Source organism: Microtus pennsylvanicus, chromosome 1 (genome assembly GCF_037038515.1).
Source record: "Microtus pennsylvanicus isolate mMicPen1 chromosome 1, mMicPen1.hap1, whole genome shotgun sequence".
NCBI classification, from domain to species: Eukaryota; Metazoa; Chordata; class Mammalia; order Rodentia; family Cricetidae; genus Microtus; species Microtus pennsylvanicus.
The window spans coordinates 72,066,892-72,088,288 of record NC_134579.1 but is presented as its reverse complement, the minus strand read 5'-3'; the positions used below and the strand labels follow the sequence as shown (position 1 = coordinate 72,088,288).

General features: G+C 47.1%; 1 protein-coding gene across 4 annotated transcripts in view; it reads right to left on the bottom strand.

Moving 5' to 3' along the window:
• Positions 1 to 21,397, bottom strand: part of Etv5 (ETS variant transcription factor 5) — a 64,110-nt gene that overhangs the window by 3,498 nt on the left and 39,215 nt on the right. For all 4 annotated transcript variants that reach the window (XM_075967935.1, XM_075967942.1, XM_075967949.1 and 1 more), the window contains 5 exons: positions 18,938 to 19,197; positions 16,678 to 16,737; positions 9,475 to 9,543; positions 9,192 to 9,361; positions 2,898 to 2,999 (listed from right to left, as the gene is read on the bottom strand). In XM_075967935.1, coding sequence (XP_075824050.1) covers positions 2,898 to 2,999; positions 9,192 to 9,361; positions 9,475 to 9,543; positions 16,678 to 16,737; positions 18,938 to 19,197 — 661 coding nt within the window. The remainder of the gene's footprint in view (positions 1 to 2,897; positions 3,000 to 9,191; positions 9,362 to 9,474; positions 9,544 to 16,677; positions 16,738 to 18,937; positions 19,198 to 21,397) is intronic.

Here is a 21,397-nt window from a genome sequence, read left to right as displayed (position 1 = left end):
TCTGCTGAGATCTCACATCTCAGTGTAGCAGAGGTCCGGACCCTGCTCCCCAGCCTTGGGCTTAACTCTGCTGCAGGTGCAGCCAGAGGCAGAAGGACAACCAGACATCCCGGAGCCCTTACAGCTGATCCTTGGTGGCACTTCTTCCAGCGCACATCTGTGTCAATATTCCCTTCCACCTGATACTAGAAATCAGGGATCACGCTTATCAGCACAGAGAATACAAGCACCAAAGCAAGCCCCAGGGGCAGCAGATGGAGAGAGTTAATCATCCTGACTATTCATTTGTTTGTTCATTCATTCATTTATGTATTTTTTAATTTTTAAGGTGGAGTCTTTTCGACGTAACCAAAGCTAAACTGAAACTCACTATGTAGCTCAGGTTAGCCTTGAATTTAAAATCCTCCTGCCTGAGCACTGGGACAAGTCTGTACTACCAAGGCTCTCTCTATATCCTGTTCTTGGGTGGATGGCACCACAATAACCCAAGAGCAGCATGGCTTCCATCACCGGTGTCATCGCTGTCTCAACTCGGTTCCACTTAGGAGGGCATGAACCACCTTTGACACTGACAGGCCACTTCACCTTTAAATCACCTCATTTAGCCACGGTTATAATAAAGCAATGGGAGCACATTATTATCACGTAGAGACTTTCAGGTCTATTATCCTGAGGTTGGACCAGAGCCCTGCATTTTCACTGTAAGGGATAAGAAATGGTACATGACCCAACAGGCTACTACTAACAAAAGTTATGATATGAACCTGCCGAAGCCACACTTCTGGGCTTTCCTATACCCAGAAATCAAGAGTCTCTTTGTCCTTAGTTCTGAGCTACTGTGCCTAGAATTTACACTCCTTCATATTTGATCTGGAGCTCTGGGACTAACTGAGGAATGACATCATTTGCAGTGGTTTGGACGGGAAATACACCTATAATCTCAGGCATCTGCACGCTTGGTCCCTAGTTAGTGCCACTAACTAGGGTGTGCTTAGGAGGTGTGCCCTTGTGGGGCAAGTATATGTAACTGCTGAAGGGCTTTGAGGTTTCAAAGCCTTGTGCCACTTCCAGTTGGCTGTCTCAGCTTCTTGTGGCCCGAGAGGTGAGCTCTTGGCTTCCATTCCTGCTGCACTGTCTGCCATTTCCTGCCATCATGGACTCTTAAACCCGCTGGAACCTTAAGCCCAAACAAATCCTTCCTTCTATGTGCTGCGTTAGTCATGTTGATTTTTTTCCCTCTTCCCAAGATAGGGTTTCTGTGTTCAGCCTTGGTTGCCCTGAAGCTGACTCTGTAGACCAGGATGGACTCACAAACCTGCCTCTGCCTCCGGAGTACTGGGATTTGTGTGGCCACCATCCAGCTTGGTCATTGTGTTTTAATCAGAGCAACAGAAAAGTAAACGATAAAACATTTTTTCCCTGTATTGGAGATGTGATCTGATATTAAATGGGTTGGGGGAGATAAAAATCTCCTAATATTGACTGTAGGACAGAGGCACAGATTAACTGAAGACTGAAAATGCTCCAATTTCTTTTTAAAATTAAACTTCAAAGCCTTAAATGCTTCTTGTTCTACACATTTCAGAGAAGGATACACAGTCTGTGCCATAAAGGCTGCCCCCGTGTGTAAATATTAGACTCTCGGGAGACGTATAGCATATATGTGCTACTTAAAAAAGGTACAATCAGTCTTACCTTCCACTTATCAATGGTATTTTAAGGTTGTGGCCCCTTAACCCCTATCCTAATGAGGACTCTGTAGTGGCTTTTCCAAAGTAGGCTTTATTTTCTGTACTGCAAAGAAAAACCTCATGCTGAATGACTGTAGCTGCTATCTGACAAATTCTGGGGTCTCTTAAGTTACAGGCTGTACTGACTTGAAAGAGAAACAGATGCTGGGTGGCTGGTGGCGCACACCTTTAATCCCAGCACTCGGGAGGCAGAGAGAGGAGGATCTCTGTGAGTTCGAGGCCAGCCTGGTCTACAGAGTGCGCTCCAAAGTTACAAAGCAAAAGTGAAACCCTGTCTCGAAAATCAAAAAAAAAAAAAAAAAAAAAAAAAAAAAAAAAAAAAAAAAAAGGAGAGAAATATATTGTCTATTTTTCTAACTCCTTGAAAGGGTTTCTTGCTGCGATGACAACAATGTAGATCGCTGTATCCCAAATGTTTAAACAACTAAGGGTTCCAGCTCTGTGGAGTAGAAATCTTAGGTCAATTCCTTCATGTGTTCCTTTACATATACAACAGCAGTTGGCCCAAGTATCTGAGTCTTTTGTAACCAGAAGCAGTCAAGAAAAGTAGAGGAAGTCAATTTCCTCTTGTGCCTTTCACATAAAACTTTGGTCATATACTCAACAACATTAAAAGCATTTTTTAAAAAAAGTGTCCATTTTTAAAACACGTATGCATGTGGACCCGAATGTATGTTATGTGTATCACGTGTACAGTACCGGTGGAGTTACCGAAGGCTGTCAGCTGTCTGACGGGGGTGCTGGGATTTGAAGTCAGGTCCCTAGACAGCAGCAAGAGCTCTCAAACGCTCAGCCACCTCTCCAGTCCTAAAACTACTTTAAATATCCTATTTGTCTCCTTTCTATTTTAAGTTTTTGAAGACAGGATCTTATGTAGCCTGGGCTGGCCTAGAAATTGCTCTGTAGGTGAAACTGGCCTTGAGTTTCTGATCCTCCTGCCTCTACGTCCCAAGCGCCGACACTGTAGCTATGCACCACGCCATCTTATAATTCCTGTCTTTTTGTTTTTTCTAGGTTCTCTTCTACCAGTCTCACTTATGAGGCTCGCGGGTTTCTTCTAGCTTCTGTAAATGTACTTACTGCCAAGGCTAGGGACACTTTCTCCTTGAAAGCGGCAGAGGGCTGTAAGCACCTGCCATCGCTCACCTTCTGCATGATGCCCTTTTCATAGTAATAGCGTAGCGAGCGGCTCAGTTTGTCATAGTTCATGGCTGGCCGATTCTTCTGGATGCCCCAACGCCGAGCAACCTGAAACAAGAGAGCAAAGATTCAAACACATTCCCAGGGGTGACTGTTCTGTAACTCAACAGTTCCGGCTGACGACGGCTTCTCTCACTCGGAAAGTAAAGCGTTTACTTCTCTCAAGATGAAATATTAAGCAAAGGTGATGATTCGGCCACAGTTCTCGCGAGGTGAGACCTAGGGGTAGACGCCTCCTAACACGGTAAGGCTGCAGAGGACTTGGTTAGCATCCCAGAGGATACCGGCTCTCTACTATTTCCCCGTTTATGAATTATTGACCAATACTCACAGACCATTAACATATTGCCATTAAGTGCTATGGTTTCTGTAGCAGTCAATAAGGGATAATTAGAACGGTCATTCCTGAGACATTAGGAACATGTTAGCGAGCTGCTAATGGGCCTGCAGAGCCCAAGTTCAATTCTAATAAGATTGGAGAGGGGCTGCGAGATGTTTACTTATTGCAGCTCACGGACTAAAGGGATTCAGGTCATTTCGGCCTCCTGCCATCCCACCTTCCCTCCCCGCAGATCTGAGGACGGACAGTAAAGCACACAGCACCATTAGCCATTTAATGAAAAATTAACAGGGCTTCTCACACAGCTCGAAAGCGCATTACAGCAACCTGGTCCGCTTGAGGTGCAGGGATGGGGAGATGTAATTGGAGCTCTGGGCAAAGGCGCTACAGCAGGGGAATTTCCTACTGGGCTCTACTCAATTATCAGGGCAGCAAGTTCTGATCTCCACCATCTAAACTTTCAGTCGCACTTGGGAGGGCAGCTGTCAAGGCAGATCGATCGTGAAAACGTGGGATGCCTGATGTCTTCGTTTCAGTCACTTTTGGAAACTTCAAAAAAGACCACCTAATGACATCCTTTTGATGGTTTTCTAAATTGCGTTATTTGGAGATGGGATCTCCTCTCTACATTGCCCAGGCTGGCCTTGAACTTTCAATCGTCCCGCGCCCGCTTCCCAGTTGCTTAGATCGTAGGCATGCACCACTAACCCCAACTTGCTCTTTTGAGACAGACACACAAAGAGAAGTTCACATCAGCTAATGCAGGGGCAGGATTCTAAAATGACCTCTAGCCAATACCAGAGACGATCTGGGAAAGAAGAATTCATCTGCCCTAACTATACCAGGGCAATCCACCAAAAATCTTGGAGGCAAAATTCAGCTAAAAGCGAACCCTGGTTAGCAGCCATTTTTATTTGAGACAGGATCTTATTATGTAGCTGGGGCTAGCCTGGAACTCGGAATGTAGCCCAGGCTGGTCTCAAGTCACAGAGGTCCACTTATCTCAGCCTCTGAAGTGCTGGGATTAAAGTTGTGTGCCAATCCACCCGGCAAAGGTAACTATTTCAAATCAATGGAAATACTGGTAAGAAGAGAAATTTGCTATGTTCATCTCAGTCCTGCAAGGTTCGACAGCAAGTCACACTCTGGAGCTGTTAACCTGTCTGCCACAAGCGACAGGGAGTGTCAAGGCAGCTGGCTTCGTCTCTTTCCTCCACTGGGTGGTAGAAAACGATTTTGCCCTGTCTTCATTCGGCTTGAGTGGTGACCCCTTTGCTGTCAGCGCATGCGGCAGCTTCCTGGAGAGAGGCTTCGTGCACGTGCAGATTCCAAGCTGCTCTGGTAGCTATAGCTACCGACTCATCCTCCAGGCTGGTGCCCTGTGATTCAGTGGCCTCGCCACACTGCTCCCTCCACAGTGATGCGTGATGCAGCTGGAGACTTGCTGTCCCTGTTTGGTGTTAGGAGGAGCAGGCGAGAGCACACTGCCAGCTCGCCTCTTCCTTCTGCTCCCCAAGTAGTAAGTTATAGAATATACACTTTGGGAGCCGAGGCTAATGGGGGGGGGGGCGGGACGCCTCACCTATTCCTCTTCTAAGAGTAAGTGGTCACAGAACAAGGTGTGGTTCTCACCAGCAGCCCAGCCTCCCACGGTGTCACTTATCTGCCATGCTCAACAAACAACCCTTCCCTCCCCCCCCCCACAAATATTCCTATTAATGCAGATTCACAGCTAAAATGGCTCCAGATTAAAGCCGAGTCAGTCATAATTGAGAGGGTGCTAAGCTGGGTGACGATCAAAAGACATTTGATTAGGGGGCCTGCCAGAACGCAGAGCTACAACCACAATTTCCATGCACAGTGTAATGGATATTATGGATAATTACCCAGAGTGCACTACTCAGCCACACAGCTGCCTACAATTACATCCCCAACAGCTTCCTCCTCGGCTTCACCCTTTAAGCTCCCCCACGACAAGTTCTTCCAGCTTTCCCTGGGAGCTGGTGGTATCTTCCTGACTTTAGCAAAGGACAGGGTCATCACAGTTACACAAGGCATGGAAGAGGGAAAAAAAAAAAGACCAAGCACTGTGCAGGACAAGGCTCAGGGCTCCGAAGATGTCAAAGGGCCCTGCATTGGGGAGCATGAGCACGCCAAGGACCTCAAGGCTGGCAATAAAAAGCAGTTCCTCAAGAAACAAGGGTGGGGTGGCTCAGTGGGCAGAGGCATCTGCTCCCCTGGACTGGATCTTCTGGACCCACATGGTAGAGAGAGAGAGAGAGAGAGAGAGAGAGAGAGAGAGAGAGAGAGAGAGAGACAGAGACAGAGAGAGAGAGAGAGACAGAGAGAGAGAGAGACAGAGAGAGAGAGAGAGAGAGAGGGAAAGAGTGAGAGTGTGTGTTCACTCCTGTGGGCTATCCCCTGATGCAGCACATGTGCCACCCCCACAATAAAAATGCATCGATGTAAACCAAAACAAACCAAAACACCGCAATGAAGACTGCTGCTCAGTCAACAGAGAGGCTCAGGGCTGCCATGGGCTTCACCCAGGTGACTTGGGAGCCGCTTGGCATTTATGAGCATTTTGGGTTAATATTGGTTCCTTCATTAAAGTGAGAAAGCAGGGGCCCTCTGCCATCTGTCCATCATTTTCCTGACCGCTGGTAGGAGAGCGGAAGATTCAATAACAGCCTTGCTGAGGTTCATAACCAGGTTTACCTGCAGCTGGACAGCCTGTGCTCAGGCCCGAGGCGGTGGCAATAAAGCCATAAAAGCTCCTGTTTGTGAATGAGATGAATCAATAAGGGCTGCCCACACGGACAGGCTGCCTTCCATTTCCGAAAGCCTTGGTGAGTCAGGGTACGAGCCTATCACCAAACCTCGCATTAGCCAGGCCGCACTATCAGGAAAGCAGGGAGGAAGGGGTAGCCTATGTGGGGCAGTGGCCCCCGCCCCAGCACGGCTGGCGGCTCAGGCTCCATCTCCGCACAGCTGAGCCCAATCAGAGGCTGTTTGTAGTACTCCCCATTGAGAGCATGTCTGCGAATAAACAGGAGACAGGGAATGCCACAGACATGGTGTGCACACAGTGTGTACGTGGTGCTGTGCTCACAGGGAGGCCCGAGGTTACACGTCTTCCTCAACTGTGCTCTACCTTCTGAAAGCAAGCCTCTCTATCTCTGGAACTCATCCGTCTGATGAAGCTGGACAGACAATGAGCTCCAGGGAGCTGCCTGTCTTTACTCTGGGATTACAGATGTGTGGAGCTCTGCCTGGATGTCCCAGGGGTGCTGGGGATCCACACTGGAATCGCCACTCTTGGGTGGCAGGCGCTCTGTATATAAAACCCATGTTTTATACTACTTTAAATGAAGCCTGCCTTTTCTGACCAATGCAGGATGTCCCAAGTTTCTATTCCACGTTTTCCTCCTTTTTCTATCTCTGCCTTCAGACCACGTCCTTCTTCCAAACAGAGTGTCAGGTTGTTGCCTTCTGCTGCTCACTCTGCGATCCTTAATGGGATGCTTCCCAAGAGGGCTGTTCCCATTTCTATTGTACCAACTCAGGGGCAGCGGCTGCCTAACCACGCACTATTAAAGCAGTGTATGTCGGCCGGTGAGCGTGTGTGTGTGTGTGTGTGTGTGTGTGTATCTTTTCCACCTACAATTTTTAAAACCCTAAACCAAATGAAAAAGAAAAATCACTCCCTTTGGCCTGCGATGCACTAATAGCCTGGTTTAATTCCCTAGGTTGTGTGTTCAGAAATGGGTCCTATGGGGACATGGTACCCACTGAAGACAAAGCTGTGGGTTCAGTTTTAGGTTTTTCTTTGAAAAGTTCTGGGCAAAAAGACGGTAACAATGTTTCCTTTTTGGAGGGAGCCTCGATGGAGAAAAAGCTTTCATCAAATTGGGCTGACAGGCAAGTCTGTAAAACAGCAGTTATCAATCTATGGGTTGTGACCCCTTGGGGAAGGGTCAACGACCCTCTCAGAGTGGTCGCCTTAGACGATGCGAATACCAGATATTTACATTATGATTCATCAAAGCAGCAAAATTACAGCTATGAAGTAGCCATGAAAATAATGTTATGGTTAGGGGTCACCACAACACAAGGAACTGTACTAAAGGGTTGAGGCATTAGGAAGGTTGAGAACCACGCCTATAGAGTACTTTCTCAATTAGTGATTGGCATGGGAGGGTCCATTTCACTGTGGGCAGGGACAACCCCGGGCTGATGGTCCTGGTTTCTATAAGAAAGCTGGCCGAGCAGCACTCCTCCATGGCCCGTGTCAGCTCCTGCCTCCAGGGTCCTGCCTTGACTTCCTTGGATGATGAACAAGGATGTGGAGGCATTAGTTAAACAAACAAACAACAACAAAACCAAATCCACAACAACAAAACCCATTTCCTTCCTAAGGTGCTTTGGTCATGGCATTTGATCACAGCAATAATAACCCTACAACTAAACTCAACAACCGGGATCCTACATAACATACTTAAAAAGGGAAAAAGTATTTATATTCTCGGGCTGGGGAGTTGGCTCAACAGTTAAGAAGACTCTCTGCTCTTGTAAAAGCCCCAGGTTTGATTCCCAGCACCCACATACCGCCTAACAACCACCTGTAACTCCAGGATCCAATGTCCTCTCCTGGTTTCCATGGGTACTGCACACATATGGTATACCAACATACACCCAGGCACACATACATACATACATGTTTATAAAATAAATACTTTAAAACCATTTAGAGAATATGAAGTATGTAGTGGGGTCAGTGAGACGGCAACAGGTTAAGGCACCTGCTGTCACCACCAATTCCGGCAACCTGAGTTTGATCCCTGAGCCCCCCACACAGGAAGAGAACTGATCCCCTAAGTGGTCCTCTGCCTTTCACACATACGCCACGATATGTGCAGACCCACATTAAACAAACTCATGTTAAAAAGGAAAAGAGATATGTAGTAGGATATGCATTACACAGTACGTTCATACAGCCTCAGCTGCGGGCTGTAACAGATTGGGGGTGAGAGGAACAGGCTGTAACACACGGTATGTTCAGACAGCCTCAGCTGCGGGCTGTAACAGACTAGAGGTGAGAACAGGCTGTAACACACGGTATGTTCAGACAGCCTCAGCTGCGGGCTGTAACAGACTAGAGGTGAGAACAGGCTGTAACACACGGTATGTTCAGACAGCCTCAGCTGCGGGCTGTAACAGACTAGGGGTGAGAACAACAGGCTGTAACACACGGTATGTTCAGACAGCCTCAGCTGCGGGCTGTAACAGACTAGGTTTGAGTCTGTGCTGCAGAAACAGCATTTCCAAAGCATTACAAGGAAGAACACAGCCTGCTATCATGCCTTCGCCCCTCACTTTTTTTTCTCCCCAGGAGTGTTAAAACAGTTTTCATGTTCTAGAATGAACCCTGCCTGTTCGTTTGGCAACATGCAGAAAACTGACCTACTGACGGGAAGAACGCTACTGTGCCCACCAGCTGGAGAGAAGATGAGAAGGCAATGCACACTTGAAACACAAAAGCCTCACTCACATCCAGCATCGGCCGCGGTGGTTTAAAGAAGAAAACGTGCCCCACGGCACGCCCCACTGGTGCCCAGCTGTGGAGCTGTTTGGGAGAGATCCCAAAGGCATGGCCTTGCTGAAGGAAGGACGTCCTTGGAGATAGGCTTTGAGGTTCCACAGTCCTGAGCCGTTCCTGGTGCTTGCTCTCTTTGCTTCATGTTAATGCTCGCTCAGCTGCTTTCTCCTGCCACCATGCTCCCCGCTGTCCTGCCTCCCCGCCCCAGCAGAGTCTACCCCTCTGTAAGTGTCGAGTCTAAACAAACTCCATGCTGCTTCACTGCGGCAGCAGAAATAAAAAGGAAGATGCCCAGACTCACCTCTTCCGGTTCTATCAGCTTAAATTCCATGCCTCGGCCAGTCCAGGCGATGAAGTGGGCATTAGCTGGGTCATCAAGAAGGGTGACAAGGAACTGCCACAGCTGAAGAGAGCCTCGCCTCTGGTAAGGAGGCCCCTCTCGATACAGGGTGGGCTCCTGCTTGACCTTGCCTGCAGGGGACAGGGGTCCATATGTTATAATTGGGGTTGGAGCTTTTCATGGATGTGCACAGAAAGCAGTGGTTTCCAGTGGCGCGGCACCGAGTTGTGGATAGGCATCTTACCTTCTAGTCTCTCAGGCACCACGCAGGTGTCATCGAAGTATAGCCTGGGGTCCTTTTCATACGTGAATCCTGAAAGTTTAAGGAGAGAGAGCACACCGCTTAACATCCTGTGCTGTACGAAAAACTATGGCGTTAAGGACTACAGTGGCAGTCTTTAACGTAACCTAGAAACATTATTATTATCATCCTTTGTGTGCACGGTGTGTGGGGGGCATGCAGAGAGCAGAGGGGTCGGTTCTCCTCTCCTACCTTTTACAAAGACTCTGGGACCAAACTCTCTCACTAACCCTTATCCTTTCCTTCTGGGTTCCTAAGTTCTCCTGTTGTACCTATGCCAGACCGAATTTCCAGAGGCTTCCAAAGGACTCAAACATTCAAGTTCTGATGTCCCTGCCCTGGCCTCAGTTTGAGCTATCAGGGCTTAGGCTGCAGGAGCTGCTAAGTCACGTAGGTTCCCTCAGATTTTTTTTTTTTTTTTTTTGGTTTTTCGAGACAGGGTTTCTCTGTGGTTTTGGAGCCTGTCCTGGAACTAGCTCTTGTAGACCAGGCTGGTCTCGAACTCACAGAGATCCGCCTGCCTCTGCCTCCTGAGTGCTGGGATTAAAGGAGTGCGCCACCACCGCCCGGCTTCCCTCAGATCTTACGAAGTTTGGAGGGGCCAGTGTTGCTATGACTAAGCTGTCTACTCTGGTCACCCTGGCTAGCTTTGCTTTATTTGTATATAGTGTTGTCATTTTCCTTTCAGCTAAGAGTAACTCAATCTTCCCAGCAAGCTTACCCAAGCTATCCATACACCTCACGGGCTACAGCAAAATAGAGAAGGGAAAGAAGACGGGTAAAGATGCAGGCCTGCAGGAGACCAAAGAACAGCATAACTTAAGTGCAGATCGCTGTCCCCAGACAAAGCAGAAGAAATCAAAGTCTTCCTTGTGGTGGAGTTGACAGAGAAAGAAAGGGCCAAGAAATGGAAACTGTGCAGTCTGAAGAAAAATATCAAGAATGAAATAGCCGAGGCACAAAGTGAAGAGGCCCTGGGAAAGGATGGCCACACGTCCTCCACATACACACGGCTGGCCTGTGCGCAGTCTGGACCACCAGGGGGCCTGCCTCCCACGCCGCAACAAGATGTGTGGTTCACACTCACGGCAGCTAACAACTCCTGTGCTCTCTGCCTGAAAGGTATTAGACTTGGTGTACAGTCCTTTAACTCTGGGTTCGTCTCTGGCTTAGTACCTGGCTGATTCACCTGGCTCAAGATTTAGTCTGTGTGCGCTAGATGTGCAGAGAGGACAGACGGGAATCTCTGTAACATGAAAACCCCACAGGTGAGGGAGCCCAGGTGTAATCCCTTTCCTGTTATCCTTGGCTTCTTCGGATCAGGTGGGGAAACGCCTTGGCAGGCCTGGCACCATCTTACAAACAGTGAAACGTGCAACAAATTGTTTTGATGTTTGTGGCATTCATCTTTCTGTCTTTAGCCTCGGGCATGATTTTTTGATGGTTTAACAGTATCACATAGGGGCTGGAGAAATGGCTCAGTGGTTACAAGCACTGGCCACTACACCAGAGGACCTAGGTTTGATTCCCAGCATACACATGGCGGCTCACAACCATCTGTAGCTGTGGTTCTAGGGAAATCCACTGCCCTCTTCTGACTTCTTCTTGTATGCCGTGCACATGGTACAGCCATATATGCGGGCAAAACACCCACAAGATACTCAAAATTTAAGAAAGAAGTGTATTTTATTGGCTTTCTTTTTTTCCCTGATTGACTTCACTAAAAATTTAGGCCACATACCATGCTGATGTGAGCAGGTACTAAGAACACAGTCACGGACCTTATTCTATTAGTTTATAATGTCTATCAGATTAAAGCAGGAAGCAGGTAGCAAAAGAATAGGAAATAAATGACATAGTATAGCACAGGGATTAAAGAGTGCACGCTCTAGAACGAGACAGGTTGACCCCACTTAGTTGTGTGACTTCGAATAAATCAGTTCCACTGTGTTCAAGTTTCCCTGCTGGTACCGTTAGGAGGGTTTAATGACTTAGTGAGTTTCCTGCTCTATCTTCTCAACAGAGTGTAAGCAGAGCTTCCAGTCCGCAAGCGTGAAACTAATGACACCTAAAGAGAAACAAATGCAGTGGCAGACTGTGACAAGCACTGTTGAGAGACTGCATGATCCGGTGTCAGGTGTGGAAGGCTCAGGCCTTGCACCCCAGCGCTCTGAAGGCAGAGGCGGGTGGATCCCTTTGAGTCCCACGCAGCCTAGGCTGCAGGATTAGCAATGAGACTGCCTCAAAAACGAACAACCAACCAAGACACCCTGAAAGACAGCATGGTAACTTTAATCCTGACATCCCCTGCCACGGAGTCAAAAACTCTCAAGGATAAGGGTCCTATCCTAGGTATTTTAGTGATCTCATGGCACCTTGCACATAGTAAGTGCTCAAGCAATATTCGAGGTACCACAAGAGCTCCTGACAGTTTAAGCAAGGAACGTAGACAGGGTCTCGTGTAGCCACATAGCTGTGCACGACCTTAGAACCCGTATCTCCCAAGTGCCTAACACCTGGCACACTGACTTTTATGACAAGCTGGTGTACTTGACGCTATCAGCAAGACAATTCCGTGCGTCATGCCTTTGCCCTCAGCTGCCAGGAGGTGATATATTTCCCACCTTCCATATGTGTTTTGCTACCCCGGTGCTGTTTAAATGGTCTTGTTATAAAGCCATTGGCAGTGAACTGCTTTCCGGCTTACACGCCCGTCACACCTGTCACACGTGCCTCGCTGTTCTCAGCGCTGTCCTCTGAGGAAAAGAGAAGGCACCCACAACCCCACCAGACACTCAAGTCTTGTTGTTATAGGGAACATCATTCGGGAACATTCTGTGGTTTCTAGTTATTGCCACACGAGGTCCTCTCGCACACCTGGAAGAGGTTTCTGGTCTGAGCAATAAAGTCAGCTGAGCTCACATCTGCAGTTATTTCGGTTGTGGCCAGAACCATCTAATCACCCGAATAAAGGCGCAGGAAGGAAGAGCCTGCTTGAAGGGCGAAGTGGAAATGAAAGACTCGCAATATCACACAAGGATTCCAGGTGAGTACCCGAGGCAGGCCGGCTATCGTAGCAATCAGAGATGCCAATCAGAAGCGCTTGTTTTGATTAACTGTTTCCTAGGCATCTGTGGTCAGGACAGCGAAGGAAGGAGAGACAAACCGGGCCAAGATAATTTAGAGCAGTTTAAAACACTGGCTTTTTTCAAATTTACTTTCCCCCCCCCTCCAACGTGTGCGGTCAGCTGGGCAAAGGAATAGGTTGGAGGGCGGAGGGTGGAGGTGGCTTCACAAGATGGTTGTGTGTGTAGTAAGCAACCCGAAATCTTACTAAAAATATTTCCCTTGAGAGCATGCTCTTTGCTAAATGTTGTAATTATACAAACTGTGTGCCTCCCTCTTGTCCCTGCTCTCTCCGCATGTGCTCCGTGCAGACATCAACCGCCTCGACAGGAACAGGGAGGGATCTGGAAGCAGCCTACACAGCTGTGTCTACACAGCCAGCGGGCCAGTAGACAGCCTGCCCACTCAGGTCTGGACACTCGCTGAGACTATCACAGGGCCCACAGCAGGGAAGAGGCCCTGGTCTGCTTAGCCTGGAGGAAGCCCCTAGTCAACTGGTCACTTGCTTTTGTTTGTTTGTTTTCCAGACAGGGTTTCTCTGTGTAGCCCTGGCTGAAATGGACTCACTCTGTAGACCAGGCTGGCCTCGAACTCACAGAGCTCTGCCTGCCTCCGCCTCCTGAGTGCTGGGGTTAGAGGTGTGCACCACCACAGCCCAGCTTCAACTAGTCACTTGTAAGAAATAACCAATGCTTTCTGAGTATCTAAAATGCCACAGGCAGGTGGTCAAAGTCTCAGGTACATGGGATCTCACCCTGGAATTTGGGGGTCTCACCATTTAGAATAAAGCCTTACTTCAAAACTTTAATTTAAAAGCCCCCTCAGGTGAGGCTAAGGTACAGCTGAGGTTGAGTGTAGGTTTCAAAACTGAAAAGAGAGACATCTGGGCTCCATGTTGGAGCCTTTGATTCAATAGCTACACTAGGTGGTTTTGTACGTCAACTTGACACAAGCTAGAGTCATCAGAGAGGAAGAAGCTTCAGTAGAGGAAATCCCTCCATGAGATCAAGTAAGGCATCTTCTCAATCAGTGATCCACGGAGAAGGGCCCAGGCCATGGTGGGTGGTGCTATGCCCGGGCTGGTGATCCTTGCTTCCTATACCCAGAGCAAGGTATAGGAGGCAAGCCAGTAAGCATTCCCCTCCATGGCCTCTGCATTGCCTCCGGAATCCTGCCCTGACTTCCTTTAGTGATGAACAGCAATGTGGAAGAAGTCTAAGCCAAATGAAATAAACTCTTTCCTCCCCAACTTGCTTTTTGGCCAGTGTGTTTGGCCACAGCAACAGGAACCCTAACTAAGACAGGGGCTCTTGGGAATTTGTCTATCCAAGCTCTAAGGGAAGCTGGTGCCACCAGTGTGGGGGAGACAGAGCTCTAATGTATTTATGTGGATGGATGTGTTTGACAGAAATGAAACATACTTCAGGAGATCCACTCTATGGAAAAGTACTTCCCTATCTCCATGCTGGAAAGGAGGTCCTGACTCCACCGCGCTGTCAAGAAGAGTAACTTCTAGCCCAGTGTAGACCTCTCGGGCCTTTCAGCTTGGAAATTTCCTCTCGGCCCCACAGGGCTCCTTCCCATCACATGAATGGACTGATCTGCCATTGCCATCCATTCATGCAGGAGCTATGCATTCTGCAAATGGTCCTTGCAGCTCTGACAGCTCAATTATCCTCCTCTCACACTGTGCCCCTCCCCCCCGGATTCCCATCCAATTACTTCTTCAGACAAGTCCAAAAGTTGGCAACTACACACTGGAGACAGACAAAATGCTGGCCTTCATGAAACCTGACAGTAGACATCTCAAAAATGTCTTGGCCCTTCAACCCACAAGGGTCGGGAATTTAGCTTCAAAAAGTAATCAAGGAAACACGGAAAGATTTAATTAAATGAATTAGATGAATGTTCATTTGTAATTATTTTGCTGAGGTATCTGAATATTTAAAATTTAACAAGAAGGTCATAGGCAAATGCACCCTCACACAGTACGAACTATGCAGCCACCATGGAAGAAGCTGCTGAGAGATACTGGATCTCGGTGATTTCACTGGACAGATGTGGAGTGAGATGAAGGTTGGGTTCTGGGCCCTGAGGGGCTTGTCTCAGAATTTTGGGGTCTACCACCTTCCAAGCCCTATCATTTAGAGTGAATCTTGTGAACTCTTCGAGTTTCAACAGCTAACAACATCCATCTTACATGACTGTTGGATGATCAAATGGCTTGCATGCAAGTAAACCGCTTACGAAAGGGCTGGGAACAAGGTAAACACGCAGCGAATGAATGACTCCCGCTAAAAGACTCGATAAAAGAAGTCCTGGCATGATCTGTACAGTTCTATATAGATGTATGCACAGAAAAGCAAGTTCATGACTTCCTTTGAACAGCGAAATCTGAATTTTATATTCTCTTATAGTCTATGTTCTCTAAACCATGTGTAATCCATATTTATTGCTGACAGAAAGAATAAGCTATGAAGGTTTGTACTGTGAACAAAAGTAGCAGAAAAGCAAAGGAAGGTTCTCTAGAAACGCTTGGATTCCAGCTCCTTTCTGATCATTTCCTTGAGGCTATGTGCTACACGATATCTACCAATCTTCTAAAAACTCTACGCATGACGTTAGAGGGCATACTGCGTGCCACACTGAAGGTCAGAGGACAATTTGCCAGAACTACTTCTTCCACCAAGTGGATCCTGAAGATCAAACTCGTGGCGGGAGGCTTGGCAGCACCTCTGACTGCTGAGCCACCTTTCCTAACCCTTACTCGGTGTTTGCCAAGGATGACCTTGAACTTCTGATTCTCCTGCCTCCACCTCCAGAGTGCTAAGATTATAGGTCTGTGCCTCCGAGCCTGGCTCTGTGCTGTGCTCGTAGGCTCAAACAGAGCCTCTTGATTGGTAGGTGGCCCTCTACCAGCCAGGCTACACCCCCGCCCAGCATCTTGAATGCTTTGTATTACTGTTAGTCCAATTAGCTTGGTGTTAAGAAAGATATGGTCACAGATCCAGCTCTGCCCACCGCTCTTGCTCTCAGACCAGTTAGTCAGTTCTAAAGGGACTGTGGACTAGAGCCTGAACAGACAGCATCCAGCGCTCATCCTTTGTGTATGTGGTTGTGTGAAACCTTTCGTCTGGAGGTCAGAAGTCAATGTCAGACATTGTCTATCACCTTCATCTCATTTTCTGGAGACAAGGCCTCAAACTAAAGCCAGAGCTCACTGCTAACTGGCTAGACTGGCTAAACCTTAATGCGCATTTATTCAATAAACTTCAGGCAGGACATTAATTCATGCTTGTCGGCAAATCACTTTTTTTCCCTCCTAGGTGTCCTTAAGTTTATCCAATGAGAAAACACCTCTGTTGCGCCCTGTTGTGTTTTGTACACAGCAGACCCCTGAAGAGTCTTCGCAACTGTCCTATTTATTGCCATCCCTTCCTGCGAGCAGCCAGCTCTCTCTCTCTAGCCCTCTCAAGGCTGAAGAGCAGTGACTTCCCTTTCAACAATCATCCATTACATCATCATTCCGATGATGTGCTACCCACCCAAACTAAGGGAAAAGCGGAAACGCGCCCTACAATCCTTTCCTAAGATGTCCTTGGACCCATGCAAAACCTCCTGACCTGAGACCTAAGGGCCCAGTTTAGGCTGACACAGCTGTAAACATAGACACCAAGTTCCCCTTTTCTTCGTGTTACCCTAGGAACTGTGCACAGTGAGGGCTACTGCCATTCACAACGACTACAGCCTCCGTGCTTAGGCGGCTGGCTCACAGTAACTGCCGATTCCTATCACGGAACTCTCAGACGCATGAGCTGCGGAAGGCCTAACCACTGACCTCAGAGCTCAGTTTGGAAACAAGAGTAATTCTAAGTTAAGCATATGCATTACCAAAAAAACTAAAGGAGAAAAAAAGAAAAGGAGGAAGAGGAAATCCTCCAACTTCCCCGTATGTGGTGGCACATACGGCCCCCGCCCCCAACCAAATTAACTGTAAAAGGGCAAAAGCGAGCTCCTTACCGTCATGGTTGCTGGAGAAATACCCTCCTCCTCTCATGTAGGACTGGCAGTTAGGCACTTCTGAAAGAGAAGCACAGATGCACACATTCTTCACTGTCCCTACAGAACAGCAGAGGATACGCCGGGCAGCAAAGCCCTTAAACCCACGCTCCAGGGCCATGCTGTGTATCTCTTGCCAACTTGACCCAAATCAGAGGTACTTGGGAAGACGGAGCCTCCACTGAGCAACTGTCTCTGTCAGATTGGCCTGTGGGGCATTTTATTGATTAATGATTGATATGGGAGGGCCTGACCCACTGTGGGAAGTGCATATCTGAGGCAGATCATCCTGGAAGTGTGTAAGAAAGCAAGCTAAGGAAGCCATGAAGAAAAAAAAATCAAGCCAGATAGCAGCATTCCTGTGGCCTCTACTGCAGTTCTGGCTTTGGCATCCCTCAATGGTGATGGACAGCCGAATACCTAACCCTCAACCCCACTCCCTGCACCACCTAGTTGCTTTTCATGAGTGTTTTATTACAGCAACTAAGAATCAACCCACGACAAAGGGCAAGTCTTTGGGGCCTTGTTCTGTGGAAGGGTACCAGGCTAACAAACAATATGGTAAACACCAGAACCCAACACCTGCAAGCAAGACCGCCTCATCAGGACTCGCAGGAGAAAGAAGACAGCAGCTTTGTCCCCATCTCACTCATTTCAGAAACTGGCTAACAACGCCTCTGGCCAGAAAGCTAACGGTAACACGAGAAGCCAGCTTTCAAAGGGGCTTTAGGATGGGGTGGGGGAGGATGATCGCTTTAGACCTCTCCCAGTCTGCTCCTTTGGCCACTGATGCTCACAGCCAATTCTGCTGCCAGAGATGAGGGTATTTAAGGCCGAAGGGATTAGTGGAACTAAAGCGTTGAAGCCAGGATGAGAACTGGCAGGGTGGGTACTGTAGTTTGGCAAGCATGTTTTCTCCATGTTGGATCTGCTAGGCTGAAACTAAACCACACTCTTTGAGCGATCTCTTCAAGTCCCATGAGAAGACAGTGACCCGAGAGCACACTGGGACAAGGCTTCCGACGTGATGCTTGCTTTTCTTCAAGGGAATGGGATGACACCAAAAACTGATTGAGACAGATAAAAATTTGTCAGTGGGGGGACAGGGGTGCTGGAGAGATGGCTCAATGGTCAGGAGCACATACTGCTCTTCCAGAGGACCTGAGCTTCAACTCCCAGCATCCACATCAGGCTCACAGTAACCTGCAACACTAGCTCCAAAGGATCTGACGCTTCTGGTCTTTGGAGGAACTCACATACACTGATACAAGCACATAACTAAACTAAGCTTGCAATTATATATATATATACATATATATATTCACATATATGTAACATTTATTATATAATATTATAAAAATAAATGAATAATCACGTGCGTGTGTCAATGCTAGCCCAAAAGGATCAATGTTACCATCATGACTTTCCCCAGCAGCTACTTTCCATCAGAATGTGGTAAGTTTCTCCCTCACCCTACCTTCTCGATTCCCCCCAAATGGTGCAATCTATGTGTTCTATCAGAGACCAAGAGCCGATTCTATACCCCACTCCACCCACAAGGGCCATTCAGCTTCAGATTGATCCAACCTTCCAAAGGGGCTTAACAAAAGTCCACAGTGAAAGGCAGAAGCGCCTAACAGCCAGGAAAGACTAGGAACACTTCAGCAAAGGGGAGAAACGTGTTTTTATACCTCCAGCCTGCAAGGCTCCACGTGTGCTTTCCTCTGGGGTCCCAATGGGTCTGGCCCACAAGACACAGAGAAGAGAGGTCAAACAGCCTCTTCATATGCTGAAGCTCCTAGACAAGCAGCAGTGACCCTCACAGGTCACAGCTCTACCTGGGTCGGCTGTACTGACAACAAAGCCACAATATATGGAAACACAAATTGTGTTTCTTGTGTCCAGTGCCATTAAGGGTAGGGCATCATCCAAGTATGAGTCCAGCAATCCTCAGCTTTGACTCAGAGGTATATTATATACACTTCTGAATATCAGTAATTAACTCATTAAGTTCTTTGAGGGCAGTTTTTTTTGTTTGTTTGTTTTGGTAGTTTTGGGCATGGAATTTAGGATATTGTATTCTATATACTGAGCTGCACACCAATAGCTGAAGACAATTCTTAAACAACGACTACTTAAAGCATCGCAGACAACGGACTCAATACTGATCAGACAGATGAATTTGAGAATATAAAAGCCAATACAATGAGTTTATGCTAACCTGAATCGGCGCAGTAATCTCGGGGTTCCTGCTTGATTCCCATTGGTGACTGGAACCCATGTGCTGGAGGACCAGGCATCCCAGGGACCCCGTGTTCATAGAGCGGGTCATGGTATTCCTGCTTGAATCCCTGAAGGGGTGGGGGAGCAGCGGGGACAATAGGCTCCGACATCTGTCGGTGGTAGCTGGGGCGATTATCTCCAGGAACTCCTGACTGAGGAGGGAAGGGGTGGCAGGGTTCAGACAGCTGTCGCTGAAATCTGGAAGAAGGAAAAAGTTAAACCGTTTAATACAAAATGAATACTTACTATGATTCAGCATTGGGCATTGGCCACACATCTGGTTTAAAAAGATGAATTAATGTCTAAGTTAAGAAAGTATGTTGTTCCATTATTAATGTGTGTATGTACGTGGACACGGGTGCGTGGGTACATGTGCCGTGACACACGTGATCGAGGATCACTCTGTGGAGTCATTCTTTCTGCATTTACATAGGTTCTGAAGACGGAACTCAGGGCATGCTGAGCGTATATAACATGTACCTTTAATGGCTGAGCCATCTCGCTGGCCCACCAATTTTGAAAAGAACTAATGACCTACTTGGTATGGGTACATAGCATAAAACTGCCATAATTACAATATAAGAAATGAAAAGTCAACTGGTAGATCAAAGAAACCGATTTTTTTTTAAAAAAAAATCAAGAACTGTCAAGAATATTGCAAAATATACTTTTATTACCTGTTAAATTAGGCATTTCAAATTTGTAAGGAAAGTTAAGTTCCATTTTATACTACAGTCTAAAGCATCGTACAGCTAAAAGATTTCCTATTATGAAGTAAATATATATGAGGACTTACACAAGCCGGGGTGAGAGAAGTTATGCTAACTTCAGAAACCATCAAGATAAACATGGACATGAAATCAAAAGTAAAACACAAAGTGGGAAGTGAAAAAAGTCACCTGTGATAGCCAGAAAATGCCAGAAACAAAATCAAGAGTAAAACTGGGAACATAGCAATGTTGACAGGGCTCTTACTTTTTTTTTTTTTTTACCTGTTTGTTTGCCTGAGTCTCAGGATGATTCCAGCCCCTCCAGCCCCAGCCTTCTGAATGCTAGGATTACAGGTGAGTATCACCATATCTTTCAAAAGCTAACTGAGGATCAGCATCTCAGCATGGTGGTTTGAATGAGAATGGCCCCCACAGGCTCATTTATTTGAATGCTTAGTCACTAGGGAGTGGCAGTACTTGAAGGCTTGAGAGGATCAGGAGGTGAGGCCTTGCTGGAAGTGTGTATCACTGGGGGTGGGCTCTGAGGTCTCCAAAGCCCAGCTAAGCCCAGAGTTTCTTTCCCATAGATCAGGATGAAGCTCTCCACTCCTCTGCCAGCACCCTGCTTGCCTGCCGCCATGCTCCCAGCCAAGATGATAATAAACTCTGACACTGTAAGCAAGCCCCAATTAAACACCTCACTTTGTTAAGAGTTGCCTTGGTCATGGCGTCTCTTTACAGCAGAAGAGTGGGTAAGTCACTGAGTGCGTGAGGCAGACGGGAAAATCAGTCATGAAATAGTAAAGGCCATAAATAAAAAGTTTATTAGCGATCATAAAAGGGGGCCAGAGAGAGGGCTTGGAGCACTCGCTCCTATTCCAAAGGACTCCAACCAGTTTCTGAACCCTACTGGGCAATCCTCAACTGCTTCTACTCCAGCTCCAAAAGACTGGATACCCTCTTCTGGCCTCTATCCTGTACACGGAGGAAAGGGGGAGGGGAGGGGAGGAGAGAAGAGGAGAAGAAAGAAGGAGAAAAAAGATGAAGTTGTCTAGTGAGATGTTTCAATGGGAAAGACACTTGCCACAAGGATTTGGTCCAAGACCCACATGGTACAAGAAGAGAACTGATTCCTATAAACTGTTCTCTGACCACACACATGCTGTGTGGTGTATACACTTACACAGCAATAAATAAATATAATAAACATTTTTTTTTTGACTAAAAACATAAATTACCTTGGGATCAGACTAACCAAGGAAGTGAAAGACCTATACAATGAAAAATTTAAAATTCTGAAGAAAGAAACTAAAGAAGTTACCAGAAGATGGAGAGACCTCCCAAGCACATGGATTGGTAGGGTTAATATCGTGAAAATGGCCATCCTAGCAAAAGCAATCTAAAGATTCAAAGCAATCCCCATCAAAATTCCAACTCAAAAATTTTCAGATATTGAAAAAAATCTTAGAATTCATAGGGAATAAAAACCCAAACGGCCAAAACAATCCTAAACAACGCAAACACTGTGGGAGCTATCATCACCGCTGATTTCAAGTCAGACACACCATAAGCAGAAACAGCATGCCACTAGAATAGAAGCTGACATCATGAACCCAAAACTAAGTTCTTGTTCCTGTTGTCTTCAACAGACAAAGCGGTGCTGGTCAAACTAGGCAGCTACATGGAGA